Source organism: Haemaphysalis longicornis, unplaced genomic scaffold (genome assembly GCF_048455015.1).
Source record: "Haemaphysalis longicornis isolate Haplotype H1 unplaced genomic scaffold, Haemaphysalis longicornis Haplotype H1 scaffold_3, whole genome shotgun sequence".
Taxonomy (NCBI): Eukaryota; Metazoa; Arthropoda; class Arachnida; order Ixodida; family Ixodidae; genus Haemaphysalis; species Haemaphysalis longicornis.
The window spans coordinates 80,682,954-80,701,238 of NW_027526335.1; the positions used below are offsets into that span (position 1 = coordinate 80,682,954).

The 18,285-nt window shown below is 48.7% G+C and overlaps 1 protein-coding gene across 2 annotated transcripts in view; it reads right to left on the minus strand.

The window, feature by feature from the left end:
• Positions 1-18,285, minus strand: part of LOC144174726 (cell adhesion molecule Dscam1-like) — a 388,470-nt gene that overhangs the window by 206,831 nt on the left and 163,354 nt on the right. For both annotated transcript variants that reach the window (XM_077703557.1, XM_077703558.1), the window contains exon 3: positions 8,642-8,980. In XM_077703557.1, coding sequence (XP_077559683.1) covers positions 8,642-8,980 — 339 coding nt within the window. The remainder of the gene's footprint in view (positions 1-8,641; positions 8,981-18,285) is intronic.

Below are 18,285 nucleotides of genomic sequence, written 5' to 3' on the forward strand. Positions count from 1 at the left end.
CAACGTCGTCATCGACTGGGACCAGCTTACGCAGTCCCCTCAACGTTATGAGCGCTATAAAACGCGTTCCCTTCGCCGCTCCGCCTATGCGTCGCATCTACACAGGGGTTCCCGCTAGGGGAGGTGGGAGTTTTTCGGTGAGATCGTGCGCACTGGAATTAAGTTTGCTTCCTGAATCCCTGACTCCACACGTATGACATGTGTACGGAATAAAATAATCTATTAAAGTCATTTTCTTGAGTCGTTTTCGGGGTTTTTGTTTAAAGACGGTTTCACAATTGTCTTTTTTGAGGTTATATTACTGCCTTTTGTGTTGGAACTAGAATTCGACAAGCGCCCCTTACGCAACAAACATCAGAAGCCAACGTCAAGCTCTGCTCCGGGAAATACCGAGCACGCCGAAGGCGTCTGCAACTGTCTCGGAAGGACATTCCAGGCTCCCACTGATGTTTACACCCGTATCTGTGTGTGGGCAGAACCGAACGGAGATTCCGCCTACTGCCCGGGAAGCCACAATTTTCTCTCAATACGCGCTTGTCAAGTCTCGCCCGGCGAATTATCCATCACTGTACTAATAAACAAAGCCCAGGAAGCCTAGACATGAGAGAAGAAGAAGAATCCTTGACTTGGTGACGGCGGCCAGTACTGGGAAAAGTCAAGAATGATGACGCACGACGCGAGCAGGTCAAGAGGCTACTTGCTTCACGCGTCCTTAACATTGCCTTGCGGGAATGAAAAATTCTCCGCCGCGCGTCTTGTAATTAGAGCGCGCGGAAGTCCCTCACCTCTCTAACGGTGCGTAATTATTCCTGCGTTTATTCGTTCGCGGCCCTCTTAATAAGGCTTAACTCGTCCTCGTTCATTAATCACATCGGGGGCACTTTCCGCGCGAAGTTGAGAAAGAAGAGCGAGGGAAGTGTGTTCTCCGAAGGAGCACCAAGAGCGGAACGTGCGACTCACCGCCTCTTAAGAAACTGGCCGTGCCAGTCTTATTGAATTAAGGAATGATCGATTAATCAAGTCCGCCACGTCCTGCGATACCCTTCTTCTTTTTCACGCTGCAGCTGTTGCTTGTCCCTTACCCACGTCTGGTAAACAGCCTAGCGATCATTTTATCTTCCCTCTTTTCTTTTAAGGGGATTCCGCGAGGGGGGTATCGGGGTTGTGCAGAGAATAACTTTGTTGCTGGTAACGCACAGAAAATACGAATATCTTCGGTTCATAAAACTTGCAGGACAAGTCACAAAATAACCAGTACTGTAGGTGTTACTGTATTAATACGCTGCAACGGGAACATGAGATACGACATATATACTTATTACTGGGGCGGCAGTTTCCAGCATGCTGCAGTTATGGCGGCCAAACCTGGAATTTATGGCCATCTCTGCTCACAGCGCCATGTTTTTAGGGACGAAGCACGTTATGGGCTCGGGCTGTCGGCGTCTCCTGTCATCGCCTGTTGTAGTCACTGTACTAAAACACCGGGACACTGGTTTTCCGACGCCTCGCGCTAGAACGTAAGCTGTACCAAAAAGCGCATAATTGGATAAAACGGGTTCAAAATAAAGTATCACGATTTAAAGATTTCTGGAATGCTCCCTGCCGGCTTCAGCAACCGTCAAGCACCAGCAGAAGCTGTTTGTTAACGGGTTATAATTTGTGTTACTCTCAAATAACAACCGGCTCTCGACGCTAGGCCTGACTGGGTCGGGTGGTCGGTCGAAGCAAGAAAAGGCTCACTTACTAGGTACCGGGCCTCGTTAATCACCGAGGACGAGCCCCCAGGGCGAGGCGCGGGCATTGCACTGCGCTCGCGTTGACCCCTGCCACTACCCCAACTGGAGCAGATGGGGCATGCAAATTGCTTAAATCCGGTTAAACGCAAGGGAGGGCGCCACCGCCTCAGCAAGCGTGCGATTGCTCCTCTCACCGGCACTTCTCCGATGCCCAATCAGGGTGCACCGTGTGGCAAGAGAGAGATTACAATCTTTGAATACACTTGTACTCTGCATGATTCGCATCTCCCCATGTTTCACGTTACTGGAGATGAGCTGTTTTAAATGCGAATGCATATATTAGTCGGCTGTTGTCTTGCGTCCATCGAGCGGCGTGCACCTGCATTCCTCCAGCGCGAGCGCACGTGAGCGCGCGCCTCGTAGTTCTGCCTTCGTCGTCGTCGTCGTAAATGCGAATGCATTTCTTAGTCGGGGGTTGTCGTGCTCCGTCGGCGTGCGCCCGCAGGTGTTATCTCTCCGCACTCAATGCCGAACGCATGCGCTTGAAGCGAGCTGTACTAGTTTGCTCGAAGCGGCAAGGACGGCGAGTACTGCGGTGTTAGTCTCGTGTCTAACGTGTATGGGAACTTGATATCGCACGCCGTTGCCACGTCTCCCGTTCGAGACACGTCTCCGTACAAGGACTTGTACACCCTTGCCTACACCGGAGACGGAGTCTTTGTGGTGACCGTGTACCTCGCGCCAAACCTCGCTCGAGACGCCGTTGCCGCGCAGCTGGACGCGGCTATGGAAAGTGTGCGCGTGCGCTCCAAACCCTCTGACCCCATAGTCTTGGTTGGCGACTTCAACGTTGACGTGTGCAAGAAGAGTGGCGAGTGGCTTGTCGAGTACATGCAGACCAGGCACTCTATGCATTGTCTCTCTGCCGGCTTCGACACGTGCCCCACTACCATTCACGGGAGTTGCATTGATCTGGTCTTTACGCGAAACTGTGACGCGCGTATGCTTCTCAAAGACCCTTTGACCGTGCACTTTAGCGATCACAAGGCAGTGATTGTGGCCGTCAGGTACAACGATAACACAAACAGGTGCTGATGTATAAATGATTACGTTCACACTCTCGTCATTAATTACGCCAATACTCGCAACACACTCATCGGTGCACCCAATGCATTCGCATTTCTGCACGATTCCCTTCGGGGAGGTGCGGGGGAAGTTTTTTGCTTCTAGAGGCATACAATGTACTCGCATTAAAAACGTGGAATTTTAAGGTCCTCACTGCTCACAAGACCGGGTTTGCTGCCTCAAGGGCAAGTAATGTACACGTAATAATACTGCGCATTTTTAGGGTCATCACTGTTCACAATGCCGGGTCTTTCGCCACGTGATGCACATTAGTTCTTCGCATTAATAACGCATAAATGAGGAAACCTGGCGAGTAACTCAGTGTTATAAGCTAATGGGTTTCTGAACGTGTGCTTGCGCAAGTTACTGCGTAAAGGCGCGCGAACTTGCAAACATTGAAGTTGAGCATACTCATTTCCACATTTCGGCGATTCAACCGGCGCCCTGTTGATTTATCGACATATAGACCCATAAACTAGGAGATTTCATTGATTCTCTCCGGCGCAAAAATGTTTCACACGCCCTTTATTAACAGCGCAGACAGTCTGAGGAAACGGTATCGATCGGCATTTCCCGCACGGCCAGATAAGCGTCGCACGGAAGGCTCGCGAAAAATCAGAGCAGGCTGCCCATTTTCTGTTTCAGATTCGGCGTCGATTCAACAAATATACGGTGTTTCTCAATTTCACACAATCAACAACGAAAACGTTTTCATTGACGAATGTTAGGCGGCGGTAAACATCGCCGCGAGTCGCAGCGTTTCTGTAGATCTGGTTGCTTCCCCTTTTTCTACATGACGAGGCTGTATTCATAAATTAGAATAAAAATATTATGCAGTCAGAACTCGATCTGAGCCCAACGTAATGCGATGTATTTCTTGGTTGGGAACTACGGCTGATGGATCAGCAAACATCGGAAGAGAACCAGAGCCTGTCAGATCAGCCACACGAGGTCCCGGAAGGGTCGTTAATGAAGTGCGTTACGATCACGATGTGGACGTATACGCGTTCACCTAGGAGTACTAGAACACGGAGCTCCGGCTACCCGTAAAAAGCAAGCGTTAGTAAATAAGTCGAATGATGATAGCTCTGGCACGCGTGTTTTGTCAATTGACGCAACCTATTTCTTTCAGTCCCGAAGTCTCCAACTGCGATGGTAACTTCGCTTTCGGAAATAACGCGACCTCGCAAAACATGTGGCTTCCAAGACATTCCTAGAAAAGTTGACTTTAGTGGAAGCTGGAAAGATTTCCTTCTGACCACACTTCTGCCTCAAAAGATCAGTAAAAAAGTAGATAGGTCGTGTTCCTGCATTTAAAGGAGAGAAGCCCCTTTGGAGGGCACTGGTTCGATGCCCGGCCGCGTCAAAGGAAAAGGCAAAAATGTCCACAAGTACGATATTTCGGCTCACTTTAAAATGATTCCGTAACAAAGAACTGCAACATGGCTTATAGCTCAGCTTTGGCCCGCAAACTGCAAATCGAATTTGGCAGATCCTTTAAAAATATGATCAAACTTACGGCAGTGCCAGCACTGCGCCGTTTAATATTTATTCCTTTTCGATGTCACAGGAATAGAAAAATCCGCATATTTGCGTCCATTATTTCACAAACTAGTTTGTCCTCTTAGCAATGAAGGAGAGTGCAAATTGCGGGCACATTAGCGGCTTTCCCATCGGGGTGAAACGTAGACACGTCGCACTTCCCTGACCCATTTTGGGCGTGGAGAACGCGCTCAGAGACTCACACACGGCGGCTTCAACTTTTCCATTACGTCCGGATTGCCCTGCCTTGCGTTATTATTGTTGCTACCACTGCCTTTCCCCCTCTCTTCCACAGGACGGCCGGCTGCGAACATCTCGTCGACGCCTTACACTCGGACGGTGTACCTTTTCATTGCTTTCCGTTTCAGCCCTCCTTCGTTTCTTTATTCTTTGCCACGCAGGTAGGAACACCCGGCGAACAGAGGGGGCCGCGCGAGTCGTCGTCACCAGACGTGCTCTGCGCGCGGTCGGCGACGGCGTGGGATGGGCGTTGTCTTCGGACGTGACCGTTCCCTCTGTGACAGGGGCCGAGGCCGGGGAAACCGAACCTGGGAAGCACTCAGCGTGCGTGAGGGACCTGTGTTCGTTCCGTCTTGAGCATGTGCCCTATTTTTGTTGTCTTCCGTAGCTGGCCTTTGTTCGATTCGCCTCGGCGTGCTAGTTTTCCTGGCCTCAGCGGTGAATTGGGGTCCCGAAATTTCGGCCGACTATGGCGCCCGCAACAAAAGAAGGAAAAAAAATAATTAAGAAAAAGCAAACAACTTTCCACTTTTCCTGGTCAATGTTTGCGCGGTCTAATAATAAATAATAATAGTACTAACAGAAATATAACAATAATCAACGAGCAAAAAGTACCAAAACAAGGATATTTTCTCAGTGGTCTTTATGGAGGACGCTAAATGTCACATTATATACTTCGTGCATACCGCCTGTAGCCCCCCCCCCCCCCCTTTTTTTTTTGTAAAAAAGAGTGCATTAATTGATCTCCAAAATAAACAGAACATTAGGATACCAAGGGCCCTGACGCACTTAGAAAACAGTGACTTGTTTGCTTTCTCGGCACGTCTAGATCGTTTGTTTCCCCGCTATCCCCAACGTTGGTGCCGGAACCCGGGAAAGAACCAAGCACCATTAAAAAAAGCATCGGGCAGTGCCCGGAAAGTTGTCGGCAGTCGATGCAGCCGGCACCATCTCTCATTCCCCAACCTCGTGGTTATCCACAGCATGGTGTGTGCAAAACGGGAAAAGTACTAAGGAGCGCACGGTAATATAAAATGCATGGCGGAAACTGCATGTTGCATACCGGGACAAACGCCAAAACAACGCCGCTTAAGATGTTTCCCATACGTGGGCATGCAATTCCTCCTGAGCTGCGATGAAAAAAATGGGGTCAAAATTTAGTTTTTCCGTGACATTTTTCCCCTGGGGTTCATTAGATAGGAATAAAGTTTTATCTCCCCAAGTTGTAGAGAGAAGTTTTCCCGTCCACATAACAAACCACATTGCGTTCGCTGTGAACTAAGGGCACATAGGTTTTTTTTTTAGGCCAAGGGTGGTAAGATCTGTTAAGGAATACGGGCATGCAAAAAAAAAAGAAAAAGAAACGGAACTCTTTACTTCAGCCCAGTTCAGAGAACGTGACTAGGAAGCCAAGACTAGCACGCAAAACAACTTGGCCTCCATCTGAATGCGAGTTAAGAGTTTGTGCATTACTTGCCGATGCCAACTGGGAAGTCGGCGTCTGCCTAACTTAATTTGAGGCCAAAGCACCCCGTGCCTGTATATCGAATAGCTGAGGATAAACGCTTAGCTTATTTTTGGACGCCAGCACTCGCTTGTTCGTGCCAGCTGAGTTCTTATAGATTAAGTGCGAGAAAAACGAAAAGAGGAGAAGGGGTGGTTGAAAACTTTGTTGGGCTGAAAGCCGCATCGAAGTGCTTCGTTGGACAGATTTAGACCGTTGGCTTTTCTACCACTTCAGACAAAAAAAAAAAGCAAAATAAAAGAGAAAACATTAAGAAACATATAAACGCCGATAAGCGCATGCAAGTTTTGTTTTCAAAGAAAACGAACACTACAACCGAAACGTTACGGATTCGGAATGATGAAATACGAATTCGGAATGATGAAATACGATGAAAAACGAATTCGGAATGATGAAATATAGGTTAGTTTACAACCTATTCGTGAGGCTTGTCGTTCCTATAAATGAGGACGCAACGCCCTGAGGTGAAGCCACCTTTCTTTCAAGTTTTGTGCAATGTGGCCTGCTGGTGAGTCTAGGGGCGAGGCCCCTATCGGTGTCTCATGTCGTCGTCGTCTCATGTAGTCACGGCACTAAAACACCGGAACACTCGTTTTCCAACGCCCCGCGCTAGAACGTTTCATATCCGTTGGCAAAAACGCGTACTAAACAAACGCACCGGGACACTCGTTTTCCGATTCCTCGTTCTAGAACGCTTCGTGCTTCAAAGACACGAGACTTTTACAGCAAAGCTGCATACCTATAACCCCCAACGGTTTCATCCCAGCGGGCAAAAATGCTAAGGCGCCAAGAATACACTTTGCACTGCATGCTTCGCCCCTCCCCAGGTTTGGCGTTAGTGGAGATGGCCCGGTTTTTTTTAAAGTTCCTTACTTCTGCTTCTTTTTTCACAACGGGAGCTGGGAACAGTACGTTTCCAAGTTTTTTTGTTGCCCGCTTTTCTTATACAATGATACATTCAGCGTTACGCGATCAGATGGCACCAAAGTAAAATCATCGCCGCAACCGACGCTGTGAGGAGATCCTGGCACAATCATGACCATACAATCGAGGTGCACTGTAAATAAACAAAAGGTGGATGCTTGGGACGTAAGCCTACGGGGTCGTTTCGGTTTATGCCTTACTTTTCTGTAATTGTCCTTCTGCGCAAGATGGGGACGCCCGAAGGGGAGGAATCGTTGCGACAGCGTCGGCGTTCTCGCGATGGAGAGCGCCTCCTCAAACCTACGGTTAACTTTTTATTTCAAATTTGGCGGTTTTCGAGACGAAGCTACACCAGAGCTATGTAGCGTGCCGTTATGGGGGCTCTGAATTATTTTCACCACTTAGGGATCTTTAACAAGCTGCGGTTAACATAAGGCAAAACGGAGTGATGAGACTCTAGTGGACATGTCTCAACTGTCGAAATACTGCACATTCTCTAAAGGTACGCCTTTCCAGAAGCGGTAAACGTCGTGTGAAGTTTTTCGATTGTCTGGGTGTCCTTTATCTCACCACGCGCTTGATATATCTACTCTAACATACCCGTTTGAGATCCTAAAGTGACAGATGTTTTTTAATTGTGTAGTGTAAGTGTTCATTTGTGCATGCGGGTCACTCTTTAAGATACGCTGTCACTCGAAAGTGTGACTGCAGCATATGTACAGTCGTCCACATGCTTAGTTGGAGCAATGCATTTGACTTTAGCGCGGCATATCTCAAACGTTCCTAACAAAAACTGTTCAAACAAAGAGCCGTCTTAAGCTTGAAACGGATGCACCAGTAGTGACTAAATTACCTCACACCAAAGCAGAAGGAGACGATAAGTAGGTAAAGCGTTGTTGATCCAGCTAAGCCTATGGAAGACTGCACTTAAATGTTTACAAAGTTTATGAATGAAAACAGTTTGCCAATCAAAGAAACTCGTTCGGAGAGATACAGGGCATCGTTTTCTCGTTCCTTCTCGAGATCTTTTTGGCCATCGAGCAGGATTAAGTAAAGCGTGGAGCATAGAGTGGCTGGTTCCTGGGTATCTTCTCTGTACCAAGACGCACAAGGACGCTGTGCGTGCTACCGCGCATGATTGATATTCGGCCCAAACTCGCCGGGGGTGACGCGGTTGAGTGAGCTCAGGCGGCCTGCCAGGGTGCTGGGGCAGGAATCAATAATGTTCCCTCGAAAACTCCCCGCTTCGTCTGGCCGTCGTGCGCGGAAGTATGTGATAAAAAGTGCACGCCATCTCCGCTTCTGAAAACGCCGCACATGTAGCCTAATGACTCTAGTATGGCGTAGTAAGAGAAACAACTCGTTCATCTAAAAGAAGGCACTACAAGGACATTCGAACATTCAGCGCCTAATCGCTCGATATTCTGTCTTTGTGTTCCGTTCCCTGTGTGGTGTCCGTAGTTCGAGCACTTTTTGTGAATGCATGCAGCAACCCGCCCAGCAGCAAGTCCTGGCAAAAAAAAAAAAAACATCTATCAGTGTCACTAACCTGCTCTGACGTGCACACTTCGGCTGAAGACGGCGCCCAGGGCGTTCGAAGCTCTGCACCGGTATCGGGTGGCGTGCACGTCTTGGCGGTAGTCCTCGCCGCGGAAAGGGAAGAACTCCAGCGTGCCGTCCGGTCTCGCACGGCGGAGTCCCGCTAGCTGCTCCAGTGGCGAGCCGGACTCGTTCGTCCACCCCAAGGTCGGCCGGGGCTGGCCGGACGCCGAGCAGGAGACCAGGGCCCCCGTCGAGTTGGAGAAGATGACCTGCACGGGCGGTTCGTGGAGGAAGGCTGGCGCGGCTGCCCCTGATGACGTCGGTGGCAGCAAGTCACCGCGGGCCCCTGCAAGAAAAGACGGACAGATTGCAGTCAGTGATGGAGGAAACTGATTGAGCGAGGGTATAGTTTTATAATACAATGTGGCTTAGTGGTTCGCACGGATATAGGCATTGTAGGGTGCGAAGCAGTTTCAAAGCAGCCCTGGAAGGAAGACAGTGAGGCCGGATTCCACAAGCAATTACAGATACCATCAGGAAGTACTTCACAAACTCTGCGTTGCCATGCGATATGCCCCCTCGCCCCCCCCCCCCCAAAAAAAAAATATATATATATATATATATAAAGAAAACCCGTCACGACCCGTAACTCTACGTACGTTTCGAATGTTTTGTTTATGTGAATGAACAACAGACATCAAGTGCACACTGAAAGTTTATTTCAGACTTTTAGCACCCAAGTGAATGAAATGTGTTAGGGAACACCGCTGCAAATCTCAAGCCAGGACAGGTAATATCTAATGAGGTCTAAAGCGATTTGTTCGTTCGATGCCATTATCACAAAAGGGGGCGGAACCTGGACACCAGTATTTAAAACCCTGCCTCGGCGTTGACCGGCGACATTTGTATAGACAGCTTTGATATCACCATAGGGAAGCATAGTTCGCATGTCGTGGAAAGAAATGAAGGAGCATTTGCAGCCTTGATACTCAAGAGCGGGTGTTCTTTCTTATAGGGTGTCCAATATTTTTAAGTATGTTCGCTGGGAACTCCAATGTCAAGTTGAAAACGACAGAGACTCAACAAATGTTAAGGCTTGAAGATATGATAAACCCACCAGTATCCCCCTTAACTCGTCAATCGCGTTGAAACAACAAAGGATTACCCCGCCAGCATTACTGAAGCCTTATCAAGGTATTTAAGAAAAGGACCTCCAAATCAACATTTACAGTCCAATGAGCTTTATTCACAAATATATGGTTCGAATATGACAACAAAAATCTGACGACACAAACACCATAACAGGGACAACATTGCCGCAACCATTGCATAAGTACACAAGAAGAGACAATCCGCAACCATTCTCACGCACCTTCCACCACAGCCGCTGAGACTCAGTTGCCATCGCCAAATCGATTCTGCTGCAATCTGCCGCAACAATGACAAAGGCACTCGCTCTGAAAGGAACCATTAATAGACCCTGCCGGAGTACCATCACGGTTTTTTTACATGGCGTAGACCCATATATTAAAATGAGGCTCCCAGAACATCTACTCCGCCGCCTGGAGACGTTACTCCATAGGCTCCGTCTCAACGCAGCATTAACGAATTCCTGTCTACATCGGATCGACCAGACATCACGCCCATATTGGGATAATTGTGGCTCACCTGGAACTGTGGGACGTATATTACTGGAACGCTCTGCTTATGCCAAATCAAGGTGCTCTTTGCAGCATAAAATTGATTTCCTCCACCCTGGACCATTGACACTAAGACGTGTACTTGGATCACGACCTTCTCCTTTTGCTCAGAGCAGAGCTCTGTCTCCACTATTCTAGTTTCTCCAGGACATTGGTGTGTCTACGGCATTGTACCTTTCCCTTCATTTCAAGAAACTTTCAACTCAAGGCCTTGAAGAAGGAGTGTAATTTATTTTAATTTTATTCTTTTCTTCTTTACTGTTACCCTTGTTAGCTGCTCCTACTGCCTTTTTTTCCCTCTCCTACTTACCCCGCAGAGTACCATGTCGGCGAACTCATGCAGGCAAACCTCTCTGCATTTTCCTCTTTAATAAAGAGTCTCTCTCTCTCTCTCTCTCTCTCTCTCTCTCTCTCTCTCTCTCTCTCTCTCTCGTTCTACCAACTGCATTCAATTTGTTCAAATAACCAAGCAGTCTTTCAACACATTGCAACAAGCTTTCTGCACACGCATTTACCAAGAACTAGCGTCCTGAATGGCGACCAAATGCCGGCCAAACATTTTATCAAGTGCGCCTCCGGACACCAATGTGTCGCAAGGAAACAAAACAAAATGTTCCCTGGATAACACAATTCCTTCTCAGAGTGATCCTCAAGCTGACCGCAGTCCATGGACTACAGTCTTTAAAGGCGGACGCACTGGCTGGCGTCCGCCTTTAAGGTAGGCGTCAACAGACGACAGAGCGCCATCTTTTCTGCGCCAGCCTTTTCCCTGCAGCCGCTACGGTACGTGCCCCGAATGTGCATACATTCGACAGACACCAACAGCCTCCCTCCATTCTAATGTGATCGTGATGACTACGTGAGAAACGCATCTGCCAGGCATGTGGCACCTACCCAACATACTCGTCTTGTCCCTACGCCAGACGACTTCCCCCTGCCCAATTCTACACACACCCCTTCCACGACACATACTTCGCTTGCCTAATCCTCCCTGTCCGCCATATCCCTTTCTGATCGCCATATACTTTCTGGGTTATTCCAACTTTCGCTTTCAATGGGCAGGGTAGACAACCACACGTGTCCCCAGTCGAACTGCCAGCATTTCCTGCAGTTTCAGACGCTAACTAATAACAGGGCCTACCCTGAGGACTTCATTTAGGGGCTTCCCGGGTCGCTTCTACAGGCTGCTAAATAAAAAAAAAATGCGGCAGTTAATTATATCAACGATTGCGACAAGCCGTGTTTTTTGTCTCCCCAATAATGCCGCGCAACGTTCTCGAACGCTCGCAAAGCAAACGGGTGCTTCTTACAGAACTCAAAAATACTGCTTTTCACATGCGCCCACGCGAGAAACCGCACCCACGGTGCGCTCATGCCGTGGCCAGCAGTTGCCAGAAAGTACGACGTGCGACTGTTTGTGAACATGTCATACGCGTGCCGTGGTGTCAAGGAGATCGGCGAAGATACGATGGTAGGTGACGGAGCATTTTCGACTGGACACCGGTCCCCTCAAGCCGGAATGTGTAATGCGTGTGACGCCAACGCCACAGTTAACTTTGCATCTACCTTTTTAGATGCAACGCATCTCATGTTCGCCCCTCTGTCCTTCCTGCGTCTGTCCGGCGTTGTCCGTACAGCTGCGCCTCTCCTCCTCTCCTCTCTCCGATAGCGAACACTCTCTCCCAAACAGCTGCGGGTTGGCGCAGCGCGCTCTCACTCCGTTGCTAGGCGCTGGTAAGCGGCGCTGCGCATGTGCAGTACTCTCTCTCTCCGCGCTCTCCTCTCCTTCGGGCGCTGTGAATATAAAGCGGCATGCCGCGCTCCGACGGTCTCAGTCGACGGTCGTCCGCGTTACGCTTGCACTCTCTCGCAGTACTCGACGATTGCTTGATGCAATAGTCGAGCCCCTAACTGTGCACTTTACGGACCACAAGGAACTCATTCTCGTCTGCAATAAAGACCGTACCTGAGCATACGTGTACTGCATGTGCATTGTATTGTGAAAATGGAAAATTACGCCCACCTCCCCTTCGCGTGAGAATCCCTGCTATAAGCGCAATCATATACGTTGGAAAACGCCAATGGAACCCCCCATGAGATGCGTTGCATCACACCAGGGTTCCCGCGAGGGGAGGTGGGCGTAATTTTAAATGCATAGCATTTTAGTAACTCACAATGTCACGCGGCGTTGGCGTGCCTTGTCGTAGTCCGCATGCGCGCCTTGTCGTAGTCCGCAGCCTACACTATACAAGAAATAACAGCTTCCGGCGCCCGGTTTCGAACCCATGACGCCGCGGGCGGAACGCAAGGTGCCCGGCGCACTACCGACCGAGCCACGACACCGACACAGATTTCGATGCACCAACGCGCCTTATATCCTTCACTCATTTCTCGTTTGTTTCGAATGCGCCACAAGTTGTCCCGCGCCTCCAAAAGATGGCGACACGGGTCCCGCGATCGAGAGATACGACTTGCCGGCGCACCCCCTCGGAAATGCTGTGCATTTGATCGTGCCCCTCGCGAGGGGGATGTCTTTTTTAGGTAACACAGCGCGATACCGGAGGCGCTACGTTCATAAAGAACACGATCTGTACGAATGGGGGCCCACCGCAGTTTGTTGCTGAAAAAAAAAAGAACAGGGAACGTCTCTGACGAATAAAGAGCACCAAAGCTGATCTATAGGAGAGTGTCGGCGTGTATAGTGGACGATTCTGTACGAATGGGGCAGTCCCGACACCACTACCGCTTGGCTGTTCTAATTGAGCTATCCACAGGGGAGCATAATTCCGCAAGGTTACACCTCCTATTGCTTCCGAAGCACTTTAAAACAACGCGGCTGATCAGGTATGGAGAACCTGCTCTCGGGTGTGCCCCACACACCGCTTTTACTCGCTTACAGTAATAAGCTGTTAAGCCTTGCCGATGCAGCCACCTTCACTACGCTTAACACTCTTGACAGTGATGGCAGCTTCTCGTGTGTCTAAATCGCCGTGTGCAGAGAACTCACAAACGAGCGCTCGTGAACAGGCCCCCGAATCGCTTGCCCAACGCTTGCCCCATCAGGGATCAACTTCTCTCGGTGGATATTGAGCCAACACGACTTTATTTCTCAAATCCGCATTTGTACCCCTCTTCCTGCTTAGCACCCAGCCTGCGTCGTTCACTCGTAACAATCTTCGTTCTTGACGAATTTTTTTTAACGATGCGGTAATGGAGTAAGGGGGGGGGGGTGAATGGGGAGGTAGGGGAACATCGCATTTAGTTTAAACAACCCAGCTCCCCTCATCCCCCTCAATGTTTGTATCTATCCTTCTTTCCCGAAGCACCTCCCAAGCTTTTAATTGCAGCCGGGCGTTAACAGAGAACAGGCGAAATGGTCCGTAGGCCCGTTTTTTTTCCGGGCGCGAAAATAAACTTCGTTAGAAAAACGTAATCGTGTTTCCGGCACTTCGTCTGCCCACCGCCGCAGCCCCGGCCGTGCCGCCACGGTGGGGCTTTAAAAAGACTACGGGCGACGCAGCCGGGCGACGACTACTAAAGTAGGTTAATTAGCTCCGGTGCAGCAGTTATTTTTCACGGCTCAGTAATGAACGCCGGCCGGAGGTCTGCTGCAGCCTGGCATGCAAATTCAAACGGACACAAAAGGCGTCGTCGCCTTGGCGAGCTTTCAAAGAATATAACACGAAATCAAGAGAGAAGTAGAAGATAAAGAACAAATAAAAAGCGACGAGACAAACACGCGCTGCTCGTATAAGCTGTAAAACCTCCGTGGGTGGGCTTGGCCCCGAAGCAGAGTCAATTTTAGTGCTGTCGCTAACAACACAAAGACAAACTCGTAGCTGGTAACATGGATGCGAAACAGCGCCGGCTAATAAAGTTTTATAGCCCTAAACTGCCACTCCCGAAAGTTTGCTCGCGTTTATTTGGTGGTTCGCTCGCCGTATGTTTTACTTGGGGATACCATTGTTTCTAGATTGTACATCGGGGTTTAACTTTACAACGGGCCTCAGCCATGCGTGAAAGAGGGCTTTCTGGGGTGCCGAGCGGAGGGATATGATGTGGTAAAACTATGGCCCGGCGGAGCAAAAGCCGTGCACGAAAGAAGCCGAGGGGAATTTAACGGAGCAGGGAGTCAACCGCAAGCGCTTCAAGGCCAGGCTAAGCTGGAATAAGCTGTGCTAAGAAGACGGGCTGACATGCAGACAAGCTATATAAAGCTGCTTAAGCCAAGACACATGAGCAACGACTAATCGACGAATCGACAAACAAAATAAAACGACAAAAACACACGTGAGGGTCTTTTTTTATACCGCTGCTTTTGGAGCTGATTTGATTAACAAAGCTTGAACAACGGCAGCAGAAAAGAAACTAGATAGAGAGCTTCCAAGTGGCTTGTACGGGTAAGTATTTTTAGGAACGCAGCCACCAAGATGGAAATGATAACGAATGCGTCGGTTTGGTGAACCATACCGAAGGAAAAATTAAACCAAGTAGCAATTCGCTAATCATATGAATACTCTTACGCGGAGCATACGCAATACTGCTGTTAAAGGCGGTAATAACGTTACTTCCCACTTCTCCCGCGCCTAATGAAGCTAACGAAGCTCTTTGTCGGTGCCTCTTCGAGCCAGCGAGGTAACTATAACGACTTTGTAATAACTTTCTAATTCCGGTTGAACGCCCAAGCCACGTCCATCGCAGCCGGCTCATTCCGAGAATTTCATGCCGTTTCAGCTTCAACGCGTTGCTTTTTTACCCTAGGGCCACTCTTTAATATTTTCATGTTTGCTTTTTGCTGAGCTAGTCGACTGCTGGTCAGAACGGCCGTGCTGCGCCTCTGTGGAGAATGTTAATCGTCCTCGTCATAACCAACGGCCTAATGAACCCTTACGAAGACTAACGAAAAGAATGACCGTGCATGCCTGCTGGCAAACGCATGTCAACCTCCGTACGTCTCTCTCTCTCTCTCTCTCTCTCTCTCTCTCTCTCTCTCTCTCTCTCTCTCTCTCTCTCTCTCTCTCTCTCTCTCTCTCTCCGTCCGTCCGTCCGTTTGTCGTTTGTCTGTCTGTAAGTCTGTCTGTCTGTCTGTTTTACAAAGCTTATTGATGCATGTGCATTCACCCTGTCTTCGAGTGTGCGTTTGTGTGAATGTTTTTGTGTCCATGTGTGTATTCGGGACGGCGGGCGTGTGTGCATGTGTATGTGTGGGTGTGAAACTGTGGGAGGGTTATGCGTGTTCCTTTAATTCATGAGTGTTCGGAAGCGTGGCAAAGTGACCAATGGCCGACTCCACGCGTCATTTTAGCCACGTTTTCTTGCTGTGAGAAAGACATTGCATGTTTTAACCGGCCGATCTAAAGTGTAGCCGTACTTTCATCCTGTCAACTTGAATTAGTTAATTACCAAGCAGAGTGCTCTGTTTCGATTCCGCGCACATTAAGTCTGGGAGAGCATAGTGGTTACTTCCGGAATTGTCTCGATCACAGTCTACTTTACTTTGTAGACTGTGGTTGCGAGTGGCTTTCACAAAAGCCTACTCCTTCCTCATCGGGATGGCCGTCTGTCTGTTTGCCATATGTGCCGTCTGTCTGTCTGCCAGTGTGACGCCTGCGAGGTTGAAGAGACAATCGAACACGTGCTTTGTCATTGCCCGCAGTATTCATCAGAAAGACGTGTTTTGGCCGCCGAGCTCAACCGATTGGACAATCAACCGTTCACACTAGAGACTATTCTAGGACACCAGCCCCTATAGAATCTACTTCGCAGAAGGCAACAAAAGCGTTTTTGCGTTTTATGAAGGAAACAGGCTTAGCCGAAAAACTACAGTGCCCACAAAGGCTCTGCTCTTTTCCCCTCTTTTTTGCCTACCCTCGCTTTCATCCCCTGCACACCCCTTCCCCAGTGTCGAGTAGCAATCCTGGCTCTAAGCCTGGATAACCTGTCGGCCTTTCCGTTTGCTTCTCTCTCTCTCTCTCTCTCTCTCTCTCTCTCTCTCTCTCTCTCTCTCTCTCTCTGGAATTGTAAAACCAGGGCCCGTTTGCCCGTACGCATAAGTTCATGATTAAGTTCCCGCTTACGAATAAGACGCCAATAAGTCGAAGTCGGCCACGGCAAGTAAGCCGGTTGACAGAAAAGCCGAGGGAAACGCTACCTTAACGAGCGTTTGTATCAGTTTCGGGCAAACGACTTACTATCTAGACAGCGCTGAAATCCTAGTTGAGAACTTATTCCCGCACTTATTGCGTTCAGGCAAACGGGCCCAGATTCTTTTTTGTCTAGTTTCACTTTTTTAGGACTATACGGCTGTGGCAGACGTAGCCTACGCGCACTACTCACAATTCTTTCTGGCAACCTACAAGGTATGTGTCGCATGTGCATAGTATAATGGGCGCGAGATCTGATTCCGTTGATTTAGTCTTGCAAAAAAAAAAAAAAAAAACGCAGCAAGAGCGAATTGATCTTCACTGTGGCTTCCCCGCCTTTCAATTCGATGAGGAAGTATATGTTAACAGCAATAGGTTCCGAAGCACACTGAAAACGAAAATGTGATACTCAATAATTAAATTAAGCCCTCTTGGAGCAATTTATTGCCCGCTGGCCTCATCGGCATGGTCATGAACGCTGTTTTATGGAACAAGTCGCACTACCATATATTTTTCTTGCATATCAAATCTGGTTCCATGCATTTTAGAGTGGCTTCCGCAAGGCTATTCGCAGCACTGAGATTATGTTTCACTTGTTCGTACGGATATCGTAGCTCTGTGTCGGATTTTGTCGCTTCTCTGGTGATTCGGTTGCACTAACCAGATGAAACAGTGGAATTTACCAAAATGCGTTATGCTTCAACGCTGTGCGCAACATGGAATATTTCGCGCAGTGGATGGTGTCTTTCCAATAGATGCGAAATACAAAAACTCTACTACGGTGTAAGATTTTTCACATGTTAAACATCCAAAGCTGGCCTATTTAAGGCGGGGCTTCGGTCTGTTAAGCCGTATTTTTATTTTTTTTAACTTTCACACGTATACTAGCTGGTGTGCCTGTGCAACCAAAATAGAAAACCGTGGGACAACGCGTAGTTTCAGGACTAACGAGATGGTCGTTACCAACTTCACGAAGTCCAGGTAAAGAGCGAGGGCGCTAAAAGAGTCTGTTAACGAGTAGCTCTTTTGTATATTCGCGAGATAATGGAAACACGCAAACTTTTAACGCGCCGATAGCACGTACTTCCGAAAGTTTCCCCAATTTCAACGCGCGCACCCCTTGCAAACAGCACTGCCTGAAAGCGTGCTTCAAAACACGCGCACTTAAAAAAATTGTCAAGCGTAGTCCACGGGTGCCGAAATCGCACGGCTACTCTTCATTAACAACAAGAACTTTAATTATTAGTTTGTTAATTTAGTATTTGTCTTTGCCAAAGTTTTTACTATGAAGCATCTCAGTGCTCCGTAATTCCTTTCACGTACTTGCTCTAAAAAAAATTCACAGTTCGTGCCACAGGACGTGAAGAACTGTTTTTTTGTTGGCGCACTAGACCGGTGATACGGCTGGACTGCAATCGTTAGGACGTTTTGATGCTCCTTTTAGTCATCCACCCTCCCTTTAACCAAAAAAGCTTCAAATAACCAGGCATCCAGCTTAGAGACAGCACTAACAGGTCCGGATGCCTACAATTCGAGGCAGTTTTCGTAACCGTGTATAGCGCCGTCAGTGTTTCAAACCGTTTGCAGTGTGTACAAGAAAAAAAACGTTACAGCACATTCCGCGCGAAATGGGGAAGCCGGACAACTGTTCACTTACTCACTTCAGTCTCCCCGAGGCAATTGACCGAATTTCCGGTATTTGTTGGCGAAAGTTGAGTCTGCAGGCGGGCGCCCAACCATCAGCGCCTGAAGCTCGTCGTAATAAATTTTTTCGCTCACTCACTCTGTAGGGCTACCAACAAAATGTA